Source organism: Apium graveolens, chromosome 5, assembly GCF_009905375.1.
Source record: "Apium graveolens cultivar Ventura chromosome 5, ASM990537v1, whole genome shotgun sequence".
Classification (NCBI taxonomy): Eukaryota; Viridiplantae; Streptophyta; class Magnoliopsida; order Apiales; family Apiaceae; genus Apium; species Apium graveolens.
Genome location: NC_133651.1, coordinates 176892932 through 176906105, shown reverse-complemented (window position 1 = coordinate 176906105; position 13174 = coordinate 176892932). Strand labels below are relative to the sequence as shown.

Genomic DNA, 13174 nt, shown 5'->3' with positions numbered 1-13174 from the left:
ATGTCTACTATCAGATGCATTCTGGCTGTAGCTGCTAGCAAAAAATGGCCTATTTTTCAACTAGATGTGAACAATGTCTTTTTACATGGGGAGTTATCTGAAAAAGTATATATGAAAATTCCAGATGGTGTACCTAATCCTGGCAACCAAGTTTGTAGGTTAAGAAAATTCATTTATGGACTTAAGCAGGCATCCAGGGAATGGCATTCTACAAGTCTCAAAAGTCAAGGTTTTTCTCAATCCAAAAATGATTACAACCTTTATATTAGAAATCACAATGGTTTTATTTGTATAGCATCTGTTTATGTAGATGATGTGGTTCTTACTGGTACTGATCATGATACTATTGCCACTCTAAAAAAAAATCTGCATCAGGCATTTGGCATTAAGGATCTAGGTCTGCTGAATTATTTCTTGGGAATAGAAGTTAGTCATTTATCTACTGGCATATTTCTCAGTCAAAAAAAAAATTACACATGAGTTGCTGGAATTTTGTCAGATGGATCAGCACAGAAGAGCTTTTACACCTCTTCCTTCGAATGTTAAGTTGTCTTCCATTGATGGTGACATCATTCATACTCCTGATACTTATAGATCTCTTGAGGGAAAAGTTAATTTCCTTACTACCACAAGAACATATTTAGCTTAAGGATTTCAGTCTTTAAGCCAATTTATGCATTGTCCTCGCACTTCTCATATGAATGCACTTCATCATACTCTCTGTTATATTTCTCACACCGTTGGTCAAGGCAATTTGCTCAAAGCTGATGTAGACATTAAACTTCAGGCTTTCACGGACTCTGATTGGGCTACTTGTCCTGATTCTTGCAAATCCATCACAGGATATGTTCTTTTACTTGGCCAGTCACCTGTCACCTAGAAGTCCAAGAAACAAAGTACAATATCTAAATCTTCATCTGAAACTGAATATAGGGCTATGACTTCTGCTGGCTCTGAAGTTACCTGGTTAGTCATGTTACTTGAAAAATTGGGTGTTTCGAATCTAACTAGTGACTCTATATTGTGACAATCAATCAGCTATTCATGTAGCTAAAAATCCAAGTTTTCATGAAAAAACTAAGCACATCGAAATTGATTGTCATTTTACACGTGATAAGGTTCATGAAGGTTTGATTCAACTTACGTATTTACCTACTAAATCACAACTAGCTGATCTGTTTATTAAGGCTTTACCTTCTCCACATTTTAAGCAACTATTGTCTAAGTTAGGATTTCATGAAACTCTGTTTTCTCCATCTCATGATTCTCCTAACTTTGGAGGTGTTAGTGTACCTAATGCTAGACTGGCACATCAGCAAGATGCCATCCCACATCCACAAGATGCCAGCTGTCATAAGTTTGTTACAGATTAGTTTAGGCTATATATCTAGATTAGTTATCTCTCTGTTATGAATTAGTGAGTAAGAAACATAATTGGCGTGTGTAACATTTCAAGTTTGTAATATTGATTCAAGGAAAAGAGATATGTTCTTCTTTTTCATCTTCTTCTTCTTATTCTATTTCACAATTCCATTGCTGAATGTTCATCGATTATACATAATCATCAGATTAAGTGCCGTGTTGTCACAAAATAGTTCAAACTGGAAATTTGGAAACCACGTCTTTAGTTCCAAAAACTGCATTTGAAGTTTAAAACGCCCTTTATTGTATGTTATTGTAACTTTATACTCCTTCCGGGATAGTTACGTACACTGTTTGGACGTATTTCGAGACTTTAATAAAGTATATTTTCATAATATTTTTTCTTAAATTTGTTTTTGAATAAAAGTTTAAATATGAAACTTTTTTTCAGAATTTTGTTTTTTAAAAAAATATTATGAAAGTATACTTTAAACGAGTATTGAAAAATATGCCGAAAAATAACGTAAACAATCCACCGAACGGAGGGAGTAAGAGTTTTCGGGGCTCCCATGACAGAAGGTCACGACAATCAGAGGCGGAACCACCGGGGGCTGGAGGTCATCTGCCCACCCAAACTTCTTTGTGGTGTCCTTTGATCAATAAGCAAAATTGGGAAATTTGTTTTTTTTAATTTTTTTGCACACCCAAATTTTCACCGAATATTATATACTCTTGTGCATATTTTTAGATACATTTTATTTTAATCTTTAAAAATTAAGGGGGTGTATTGAACTAGGATTTTAATGCATTATATAAAAATCATGGATTTTAATGGATTATATCAGATTTTGATTTTACGCGAATTCTAGATAAAATGTCGTAAAGTTGATAAAGAGTCTTTAGGATTTAAACACAATCCTTCAAAATCTAATGATAAGTGTAAATTGATTATAGTTGGAGATATATACATACACAGAGGATATACTTAGTAGATCTTGTTCGGCTTTGCATATATTTAACAATTATTTTTAATGATTTTTTTTAAAAAAATTGTCACAAATTCGCCCCTCTTATGATCATTTTCTGGTTCCGCCTATGATCATTTTCTGGTTCCGCCAGTAACGACAATCATTATTGCACTAGAAATTTTATTACTTACGGAAGCCCTAGAGCTTTTGTAGCGTACAGTTGCAGAGGATGCCTGAGCTGATGATTATGGACAGAAAGCAAATCTTGCGTGATGTAGCAAGACAAGTGAATCGTCAGTTGGAAGATAATGCTATATGTTGAACTGATTGATTATATATGTTACAAAAAATGCAAAAAAAAAAAAAGATCAGAAAATTTTACTATTGAAAGATTTCTTCTTCTATTGCTGTATGAAGCCTTCTCATGTAGGGTTAATCGACCCATCTCGTTCAGAACATGTGTGAAATTGCTGAATCTAATTGGAACTATAGCTACAACTTTATACTATCAGAAACTCATTCCCATCAAAGCTCAAAATTGTTAGGCCGTGTTGACCGTACAGTGGTATAGACACAAGGGGTGGGGGTGGTGAGGTGATCTTATAGTCAAAATGGTATCTCAAAGCTATGGACTGCTATAACGACCAGATCCAGATGCTTTCCTTCGGCGCCTTCGCTTCTTTTGGATTCTCCAAAAGCTCAAGATAAGAAGACCTAAACCCGATAAGAGAAAAGAAGGTTATTGCCGATCGTAGTAGTTTCTGGTATCAATTGACTATTAAATCTTAATATAATTATATGAGATTTGCTAACCAGAAACAGCGACAACAGGAAGAAGCCAGCGGCTTGCAACTTGCACAGGCACGTCAAGCTGCAAAAACAAAACCAGATTCCATCAATTTTGCAAAAATCTACATGGTCAAATTAAGGATACATGTTCAAATCATAAACAGGAAACAGGATTGCAGAAGTAATTTACAACTCCTTACATCGTCCCTATTGAATAAGCCCAAGTACTTGTCCGTCAAGTCAAGATTATAGTTTTTAGCTGTTCCGAAACTATTCGTCCCAGATATCTCTAAATCAAAACTTGAGTTTCTACTCAAATCATTAACTGGATAGCCAGGTAATTTGCGATTTCTTCCACTGAAATGTAAACCAAATCCCTTTGTTCCCCAAACTTCAAACCTCGAGTCACTTCTACAAATCAGTTCCTTTCCAACAACAGCAGAATAGGTAGAAAAATTTACATCGGTTCTACGCGATGGTAACTGGTTGTCTTCTAGGTGCAAAGGTTTGTCTTGTTTAACAGAGTCCGAGAAAAGTACCGGATCTTTAACATTCTTGCTAGTAAATTCTAATATCTTCTTCAAAAGCCAATAACAGTTTGTGACCATATGACTGCTGTCCAAACAATTGGAATCTCCATAGACAGCTACTCGGCCACTTCTTGCCTCCAAAAATCCTAGAATAGGTGTATCTGCCTGCAATCAATAAAATAACATAAAAAATCTGTAGTGCAAAACATGAAAGGTTTTAAAATGCACAGGCAGAAAGCATACAATGATACGGCTGAGCTTCACTAAATCATGCTATATATAAACATTTATATATATATATCAAGACCTCCATCTAGTTACTGTACATGTTGGTCAGTTTGAGAAAACATATACATGATCAAACTCTCATATCATTTAGCATGTTATGAATTCATCAGCTTTTTTTAATAGCTATAAAAAGGGAACTCTAGACTTCAGTTTAATTCAAATTAAAACAACAAGATTAAGTTAACAAACTCAGAGCCTGCTTCTTATACATCACTAAATTTCATCTACTTCAACCAAAAAACACATGGTACCAAATAAGAAAGTAACATGTGAAATATCTAATGTTTGTGGGTAGGACTATAATACCATCACTGGCCTAAACTTGGGCAATCACTTAATAATGCAATTGCCAAGCTATGTTCCCTATTATCATGACACAAACTGAAAAGTAACGTTCAAAAGTTTCCTGTATATCAAGAAGTTGTGGTAACTAGGAAATTTGACTACTAATCATCACTCACAACAATTCCTACAAGAACTTGTAAATTTGACTCCTAAATTTTTACTGGTAGTGACGCCTATATCTTTGAGCTCTAAACTATACAAAGCTGCTTACTTTTATTGTCAGTAACACAAAATGAATATCAAGCAGCCTTGATTGCTAACCTTAGTTTTGCTGGAGATTAATATGTTCTGCGTGGCTCCACTCTCCGAGTCATCTGAGAAGGGAAAGCTGTGTACATAACCACCCCTCGGAAATTTTACTATATTGGTTCCAGATGCATATCGACTCTGTTCACCAGTAACAGAAAAATCACCATTAAGAATCTTATCTCCGAATGCAATTCCAAGTGGGGCCAAAAGATCATTCAGTGCAGGAATATTCGCACCGCCAGTGACAGGGGTCCACCAGCTTCGTGTATTATCATCAAAAAACCTCATCTTGACCATTGTGTCTACGTTATACCACTCAGCAAAAACAGCCAGACCCAGTCCCGTATTAATAATATCATCCCTCAACTTTTGTATCTCCTCTGGAAAGTACTCATCTTCCAGATCTACCATCATAAGTGTCCCATAGTGATTAGCATCAAAGCATGTAAGAGGTGAACCAAGTATTTCAACATAATACCCTGAATCTCTTAACATGTTGAACATGATATGAAAATTTGTATGCAGGTGATCCCCATGCCAGTCGAGAATGTCAGTTCGAACATCAAGAGAGTCTCTTGGAATGTAACCCGGTGGATATTTTATACTGTGATATTGATCCCACAGTACTCTTGCAGATCTTGGAGGAGTAGGGACCACTTGCAATTTTAACTGGAGGACACAAGTACTACTTCGACGGACCTTCTCTCCAGGGGCAGGTGGGCTATAGACTCTAACAGTTACATTGCCTTCGATCACCCCTGAAAAATGAGATCCTTCCTCCTTGATTTGAATATGTAATGCCAGGTATCCAGTCCAGGGCCAAATGACATCGGAATAAGTAAAATGGATGCTAACAAGATTGCCTTCCTCCTTTGAAGGATTCCATGTTGGTGGAGTTTCAACATAGCCAACTACGCCCATTCCATTTAAAATGGTAGCGTTAAATATAACAGGCATTGCACCTGCATAGAGTGGTTGACGACAAAATGGCCAAGAATAAGGGCAATCTGTAGTATCAAGAACACCAGGGAAGATGCTTGATCTAGGTTTATAGTTCTTCAGAATTTCAAAAGATTCCAACCTGACATAAAAAATTGAATTTTAATGCCCATGAGACAAACTACAACATTTTAAATAATAGACTGTGGCACTTGTTGCTCCGGAAACTCACAGATCAACTCTGCCCGCACCCTGCTCATACATATTTGGACCAGAAAGCTTTGCAGCTCCCTCAACCAGAGCTTGTTTCATGCTTGCTGGATTTAAAATATCTTTTCGGATGTTTTCTGGAATGACACTAACAAGGAGACAAACCACACCAGCAACAACAGGGCTTGCTACACTGGTTCCGGACAAGCTTTTGCAACCTGTACTGATCTTGGACCCCATGATTTCCCGTCCATATGCAACAACATCCGGTTTGACACGACCATATCTGCAGGCAACGTTTTTGATAGTTACAACACATTATACTAAAGATGAAGTATATGTATAATATTAGTAGTAAAGTGTCATAATATAAGAAAAATACAAAATATATACAAATAGATATTACATGACAATCATAAATCCTACTCTTTCTTTTCAAATTTCTGGATTTCTTAGACAACAGTCAAATTTTCAGAAAAGTTTTGGGGACAATATGTGGTAAGAAAACTTTAAAGCACTAACGATTCTGTATTGAGATCTGGGCTGGTACTAATTTGCATTCTGAATTTTTTTACTGTTGTTGCATATGGACGGGAAATCATGAGGTCCAAGATCACAAACATACTGTAGTTTACTGGTCAAATTGAAATTTTACTGTATGAGAGGGAAAACATACTTTAGCAAATTTAATAAAGATTAAAGATATTGTTTAATTTGTTTCTCTCTATATCCGGGGAAACAAATATTGTGGCATACTTTAATACAATACACATGTCAACCGATAAACAGAAACTATAGGCAGATCAGATTTCTGTGGGTATTCACAACTTAAGTAATGAGGATTATACAGAAAGAACAGAAGATATGAGGCATCTAGAAAAAAAATTAATGAAAAAATTGAAGAAAAAAGGTGCAGCCACACTACCCATGAGGAATTTCCCAAGTACTCATGCCTCGTGAAGAGAATGAGGCTAAATGATCACTATAATCAATGCCACCAACACCGATAACATCACTTTGATCTGCTGGATTATTTAAAGTACCATACAATGGTCCATCATTTCCGATTGCTGAGACCATGATAATGTTATTAGCCGTCAGTTCCCATACCTACCAATAAAAGATGAGCCAGATAAATATTATTTCTATTCAAACTAAAATGTAAATTCCTAGTATGTCTAGTATCATTATTACAAATAGGTCCAAGGGTAGAATTTTTGGATAATCTTTTTCCTTTTCTTATTTTTAAATTTCTTTAGATAGCATAACCTTTGACCAAGGGCTCACAACATATCAGTGGTTGAGCCACAAGGTTCTACTATACATATCTAACAGCCCTCCCCCATCTCATTCTACTTGTATGCAGAAATTCAAATGGAGGCTCATTTAGGACAGACAGCGCTTGAACTATTAATGCCAAACTGGGCAAGCCAATAGAATCCACTAGTTAATTTGCTTCCCACATCACATAATTGAATTTCTGAATGGTTTATTACGAATCACATGAGTATTAAATACCCTTAAGGCAACACCATGAAAGCGTGACATAGAGCAAGATACACTATTTGCAAAGCACTGAGAGTGGTAGTTCATATTTAGAAGCTAATTAGAGTAAGTTCAATGCTAAAGCTAAAATGACTATAGTTACTATAATTTGAGACCAAAAAGTGCATTTTGGTGCTAAAATAGAACTTCTACTCCAATGGTAGTTCCATTTTGCAACCAAACATTTCAAAATTTACCTAAATTTTATCTCTCTCTCTTAAAGCAAACCAACATTTATTTCATTTATAGTTATTTAATGATGTGGCAAGGATAGCTATAACTATCTTTAGTCCTAAATATAAGAACGGCTATCCATTTATGCATTTATAGGACTAACAACATCTATGAATTGGAGTGGTGATTTTGCAAAATTAGTTCTATATTATAGTTATAGAACCAATTACAGCTATGCATTCGACTTGCTCTAAGTCCATATTTTCCTACAACTGCATGAGTATTTAACTGCTAGCAAGACTTCAGAGCATGAGATGTTCAGGACATAAAGTTCAGCTCCTCTAATCTGGTAAGTTTAATCACATGACTGTATGGGTAAAATCGAAGTAGCAGCTTGTGTACAACAATACGAATGAGAAATAGCCATGCTTAATTTAGCACATCATATCTTGATAGCATCTTTTATACTTGTAAGACCCGCTTTAAAAGGATATTGGAAAAAGAATGAATCATTCAGATAGTCCATCTTATATCAAATATGTTTCTATATTCATTGCTTTACGAATGACCAAGACAATACCATGAAAAGAAAATATAATGGGAAAAAATGGAGAACATATGTACTCCCTCCATTCTAATGTATTTGTCCACTATAAATTATCTTAGGCCAAGTTGGCTTTTTTGCAAACGCGATTCTTAGTGATTTTTTTATATATAAATTGAGGAACTATAGTAATAAGAACTATTTTTGTGAAAAAAGTATACAGCTTTCTTAGAAATAAGAACAGAGAAGGCACAAGTATTGAATTTTAGAATCAACAAATTTGACCACAAAAATTAACATTGACAAATATTTAGAACTAGATGGGGCATATTCATTTACTAAAAAGATACAATGTCATTGTTACAAGTAGAAATAGAACCAAAAAGTTCCAACAGAATTTCACCTTTTCTACGAATGGGATATCCAAGTAATCAGGACCGCCAATGCTCAAATTCAGCACATCCATATTGGTTGCAATTGCATAATTAAAAGCATCAAGGAACCATGATGTATATGAAACCTGCAGTCAGCTGATTACGAACTTCTCATAGTCTTGCAGTAAATTTATCGTCCACATCAGAAAACTTGAATGAAAAAAATGACTAGTACAACAGTTCTGTATCGTATTAAATCATTTAGAGTTTTGGTACCCAGATAAAACAACACTCTGATTCCATCTTCATGCATCTCATTTATCACCTACTTATTGGGTTTGAAATTTCTATATATTAATAATTAAAAAAAGGTGATTCACTTCTTATGCAACTAAAAAATAAACAATTTTGTGTAGACATCTAGAATTTCCCCGTACATATACAATATAGTTTGAAGATTACAGACTTTCCATAGTGTAAGCCACTCATAAGCATCTACTTCTCTCAATATGCAATCAGATTAGACAAAAGCTAAAGCTATTATAACTATATTATTCAAAAGTATATTATTTTACAGCTCTAAATTCCACAAACTTTGTGACTCATGAAAATGGCAAAAGATAACTACGTAATACGTATCTGAAATGAATATGATACAGTAAAGTATACTGAACATTCAACTTGTATATTTATTTACAGATAATGTGGTTTCATAAGAATGCAACGACATATGGCAAATAAGCTCAATAATCAGCTACAAAAACTAACAGTCTCCAAATAACTACACTTCATCATTTAACAAGGTATATTAAAAAAGAAAACTATAAACTTTCCAAGAATATCATTTTGGAAAGCACAACATGCATTACCTGAGCATCAGTAAATACACGATAAGCATATATCTCTGCATCTGGTGCAAAACCCAGACAGTCAGCATCATCACCGGCTATAACTCCTGCAACAAATGTCCCATGCCCCAGATTGTCATTCAGTGTATCTTCATTAGTCCAGTTTGTGCGCTCCTGAAAATAATTTATGATGTTCATCAGAGCTTCCTTACAGAAAGCTTGTCTGGAACGAAACCAAATAATTTTGTCGAAGTCTTTTAGATGTCAAATAGGACCATTTGACATTCTAGTACACCATAGAACTGAAGAAAACGAAGAAATATTTATTTACATCCCCTATCCCACCTTGATATTGCGGAAGTGCGGGTGATCTGCTCGAATACCAGTATCGAATATTGCCATCTTAACTTTTGCTCCAGTGTACCCTTTTGACCAAATCGTTTCTGTTCCAAATAGGGATGTAACTTGAGATTTCTGCAATATAGAAATTTCTAATGAAATATTGAAGGCTGCCGTAGAAAAAACTATTTTATTTAATCTTTATATTTTGAAACATAGCGTTGGCTTTTGAGAAGTATTTGATGTTTTATTACAAAATGTTCAGTTTTATATCACTTAAAAGTGAAAATGGGTCCACTCCAAACTCCAAAGCAAAAGATAAACCCAGTGCACTATAGTACATAAACTGTTGATGACGACTGACTGTACATCAAACAAAATTGAAACACATTTCAAAACAAAAAATATTCAGATAAATCACTTTTCCATTTAACCAAAGAGTGCATACATGCAACTTCTGAACTTATGATGTTTTACTTCTAATTTACAATGTATGATATTAGAAACAAGAGAGCTATATATTGCACTTCTAAATGATCATAGTAAAGATCAAATGCCTTTCTATCTACGCTGCATAAAAGAGTACAGAATAAAGAGTTATGTGCCTCAAAATGTGCAAAATGCTTGAAAGTGATTTACGGGGTGAGAACTTGATATAGTGAACTCCATGTAAACCAACATAACTCGGCTGGAAAAAAGGTCCAAAATTCATTCAAATTAATATGGTTTCTACTGAAAGTTATGTCAGAACACATTATAGGTTTATTGACATCCCCCCCCCTAAGCTGTCTCAATATTAAAATAACCATAATAAACTGTGTCCTCCCATTTTCAGTTTTTTTTTTAAATTGTACTAATTTACTAATCAAGAGTAAATTACAGGGGCGAGGCGAACTTTTACACTGATTTTCAAAATATTGGCTGAATTTTCAAACTAACAAACCGGTGGCTGAATTTCCTTTTCGCTTTTCAAAAAACGTGTCTACTGTCAAATATCAACTAACGGCTCTAACGGAGTCAAGGGAAAAATTGGATTTTTATATTTATAATAATTATATTATTTATACATTTTAATTATCATCATCTTCTTCATATTTTGTTCTGCTCTCCTGATTCACATTCCATCTTTCTCTAATCTCTCATCCTCTGCCTCTCAATCTCACATCTTCTGATCAACACACAAAATACACACACACCACACACACCAAGCAGCTCTCTCTCTCTCTCTCTCTGGCACACTTTACTCTCACCCCTTTCTGTTGGTGCACATGGAAATGCATCTTAGCGAAATAATCCAGGTATATGAAATTCTTCTTGAATTGTTTTGGCACCTAATTGCTCACTATCTCAATAATAGTTTCATCATATACTGAATAAATAGGTTGCAACAAATGCCAGGGATGGCGGGTCCACAGTCACTTGCACCTGCTACTGGAGGTAAGCCACCAATACAAGTTCCAGCTCCACATGGTGACGAACAAAATATGCCGCGTAGTCTGCAAAAACCTAGACTTCCATTACCGGAAAAGCAGCTAGTTGACCAACTTAGTAAAGAGGAGCAAAATTCTCTGAACTCGAAGTTCAAAAGTTAACGGAGGCAGATAAAAAGGTAATTCCATGACAGAGCAAAAACAGAGCCCTTGCCCAAGCATCTCCGGTGCAACCGAACCGACGGCCCAGAGTCTTTGCAAATTGAAAGCACAACACGAACATAACCACATCAATTTCTCCCCTTCTCCATCTCCGATCATTAACCACCACCTGCCACCACCGCGGCCGGTGGTGGCCTCCACCAAGACCCTCCTTTCTTCCCAGTTCAAACAAATAACACAAACCCCCAATTCTTTCACCCCCCCCCCCCTCTCTTATTTGATAGCATAGGTAAATCCAGTGTAAGGGATCAAATTAGGAATAGCAGTGTGCCTTTTCAATTTTTTTTAACATATGACTTATTTTACCTAAATACCCCTCCAGTTTAAACTTTTTAATTTAGTTAACGGAGCAAATTTAACGGATTTGATGGCAGATACATTTTGGAAAGGCGAAAAGGAAATTCAGCCACCGTTTTGTTAATTTGAAAATTCAGCCAATATTTTCAAAATAAGTGTAAAACTTAGCCACACCCTTGTAGTTTACTCCTAAATCAATAATACAAAATATGCAATAACAGAGCAACTGATATAAAACTACAACATTTTAGATACATCGCTTAGTTCCGCCATCCCAAGCAATATTATTTTAACGCAGTACTAACTATCAATTTCTCACTTTTCGAAACAACCAACACAATCACGCGATAGAGACTGCGACACTCCAGCTCCATTACTTAGTTTCACCATCTAAAACATTCCTAATTTAAGCAAAGGTAATAGTTTTACTTTCTTTACTTGTAGGGGAGAAAAAACAGAAAAAGAAGCAACACTACTGATGCTACAATACAATAAGATCATTGTCTGTCTAATAAAGTAGATAACAAAATTACACATTCACAACTAACAAACTCAGATAATAGAATCAGCTAACAATTTAAGTACCTGCGATAAAAGACTCCTACTCCAATTAATACTTGAATTAGCAGTGATGGCAGCAGCAACAAAACTTTCGCCATCACCAAACGACATAGACGTAAAGATCTTCCCGGGACGCTTCCTTCCATCGACAAACGCTCCGATTCTCTCCCTACTCTTCAACTTGCCAAGCAAACTCCTTTCGTAACTCATATCAACATAAACATCCTTAACTAACTCCAATCTCTCCAATTCTTCAATCAACACCTTTCTCTTATAATCATCCTCATGGTTGATCGAAACCAAACCGAAATCAGTGGGAAACTTAGCGGCCGGATTCCTCCTCTCAATCCATTTCCAGTGCTCAAAACCTAAATTTCGAGCTAAATAATCTCTGTGATGTTCCGATTTCTTGTACTCAACGAATCGAACAATGTAATTGCGAGTGGAGATTGTTGAGTTAGAGATAGGAGTTAGGGTTTGATTGTGAATTTGAATAGAGTGAGGAGGTTTGTTAGAGACGAGGAGAGAGAAGAGAGAGATGAGGAGAGAGAGGGTGATAATTGATAAGAAAGACGCCATATTCAGTTGTTAAACGACGTCGACTGATCGAAAAGGGCGGCGATGGTGATGTGAAATTGATCGGAGAAGCATTTTTGTGGAGGGTGGGTGAAGGGTGCAGGATTTGTGTGTATATTTGCAGAGAAATGACAAGCACGTTGAGGAAATTTACGTGCTCTCAAACTCCATAAATGGAACTAATTTGATTATTTCAATTTTGGATCAAATTAGGGGAGGAAAATAACACTCGTGAAACTCCAAATTCATGAATAAGCTACGACCGCTTATCTTATTTTTAAAAAATAAATAAATAATATTATTATATACTCTAAACTATTAACTACTCCTTCCGTCACTAAATACTTTTCCCATTTGTGTAGAAAACGTTTGTCAATGCACGTTTTTTATTGTTAATATCTTTAATTTCGTATTAGTATTAAATATAAAAATTTCACTGTATTAAAGTACTCGTAAACACGAATACAACAAGATCACTCATGACTATGTTCGATCTTATAGATTAACCATAAATTAATAGTCAATCACTTAATGTGAACAGTGACAAAAGTCAAAATGGGAAACGTATTGTGGTACGGAGGGAA

The 13174-nt window shown here is 35.4% G+C and overlaps 2 protein-coding genes across 3 annotated transcripts; one reads left to right on the top strand and one right to left on the bottom strand.

The window, feature by feature from the left end:
* LOC141660480 (uncharacterized) lies at nucleotides 1-1373 on the top strand. The gene is made up of 3 exons (XM_074467467.1): nucleotides 1-229; nucleotides 311-397; nucleotides 1039-1373. The coding sequence occupies exons 1-3, from the start codon at nucleotides 1-3 to the stop codon at nucleotides 1371-1373; spliced, it is 651 nt and encodes a 216-aa protein (XP_074323568.1).
* A 1255-nt stretch (nucleotides 1374-2628) lies between these two features.
* On the bottom strand, nucleotides 2629-12833 carry LOC141724635 (subtilisin-like protease SBT6.1). Of its 2 annotated transcripts, none has more exons than XM_074526848.1 (10): nucleotides 12039-12833; nucleotides 9511-9639; nucleotides 9187-9339; nucleotides 8347-8463; nucleotides 6606-6790; nucleotides 5703-5966; nucleotides 4544-5612; nucleotides 3320-3814; nucleotides 3144-3201; nucleotides 2629-3044 (listed from the first exon to the last, which is right to left on the bottom strand). In XM_074526848.1, the coding sequence occupies exons 1-10, from the start codon at nucleotides 12591-12593 to the stop codon at nucleotides 2956-2958; spliced, it is 3114 nt and encodes a 1037-aa protein (XP_074382949.1). In that variant the 5' UTR covers nucleotides 12594-12833; the 3' UTR covers nucleotides 2629-2955. The 2 variants fall into 2 exon arrangements, with proteins under 2 accessions (XP_074382949.1, XP_074382950.1); XM_074526849.1 differs by having other exon boundaries at nucleotides 9511-9608; nucleotides 12039-12177.
* Nucleotides 12834-13174: the final 341 nt, after the last annotated feature.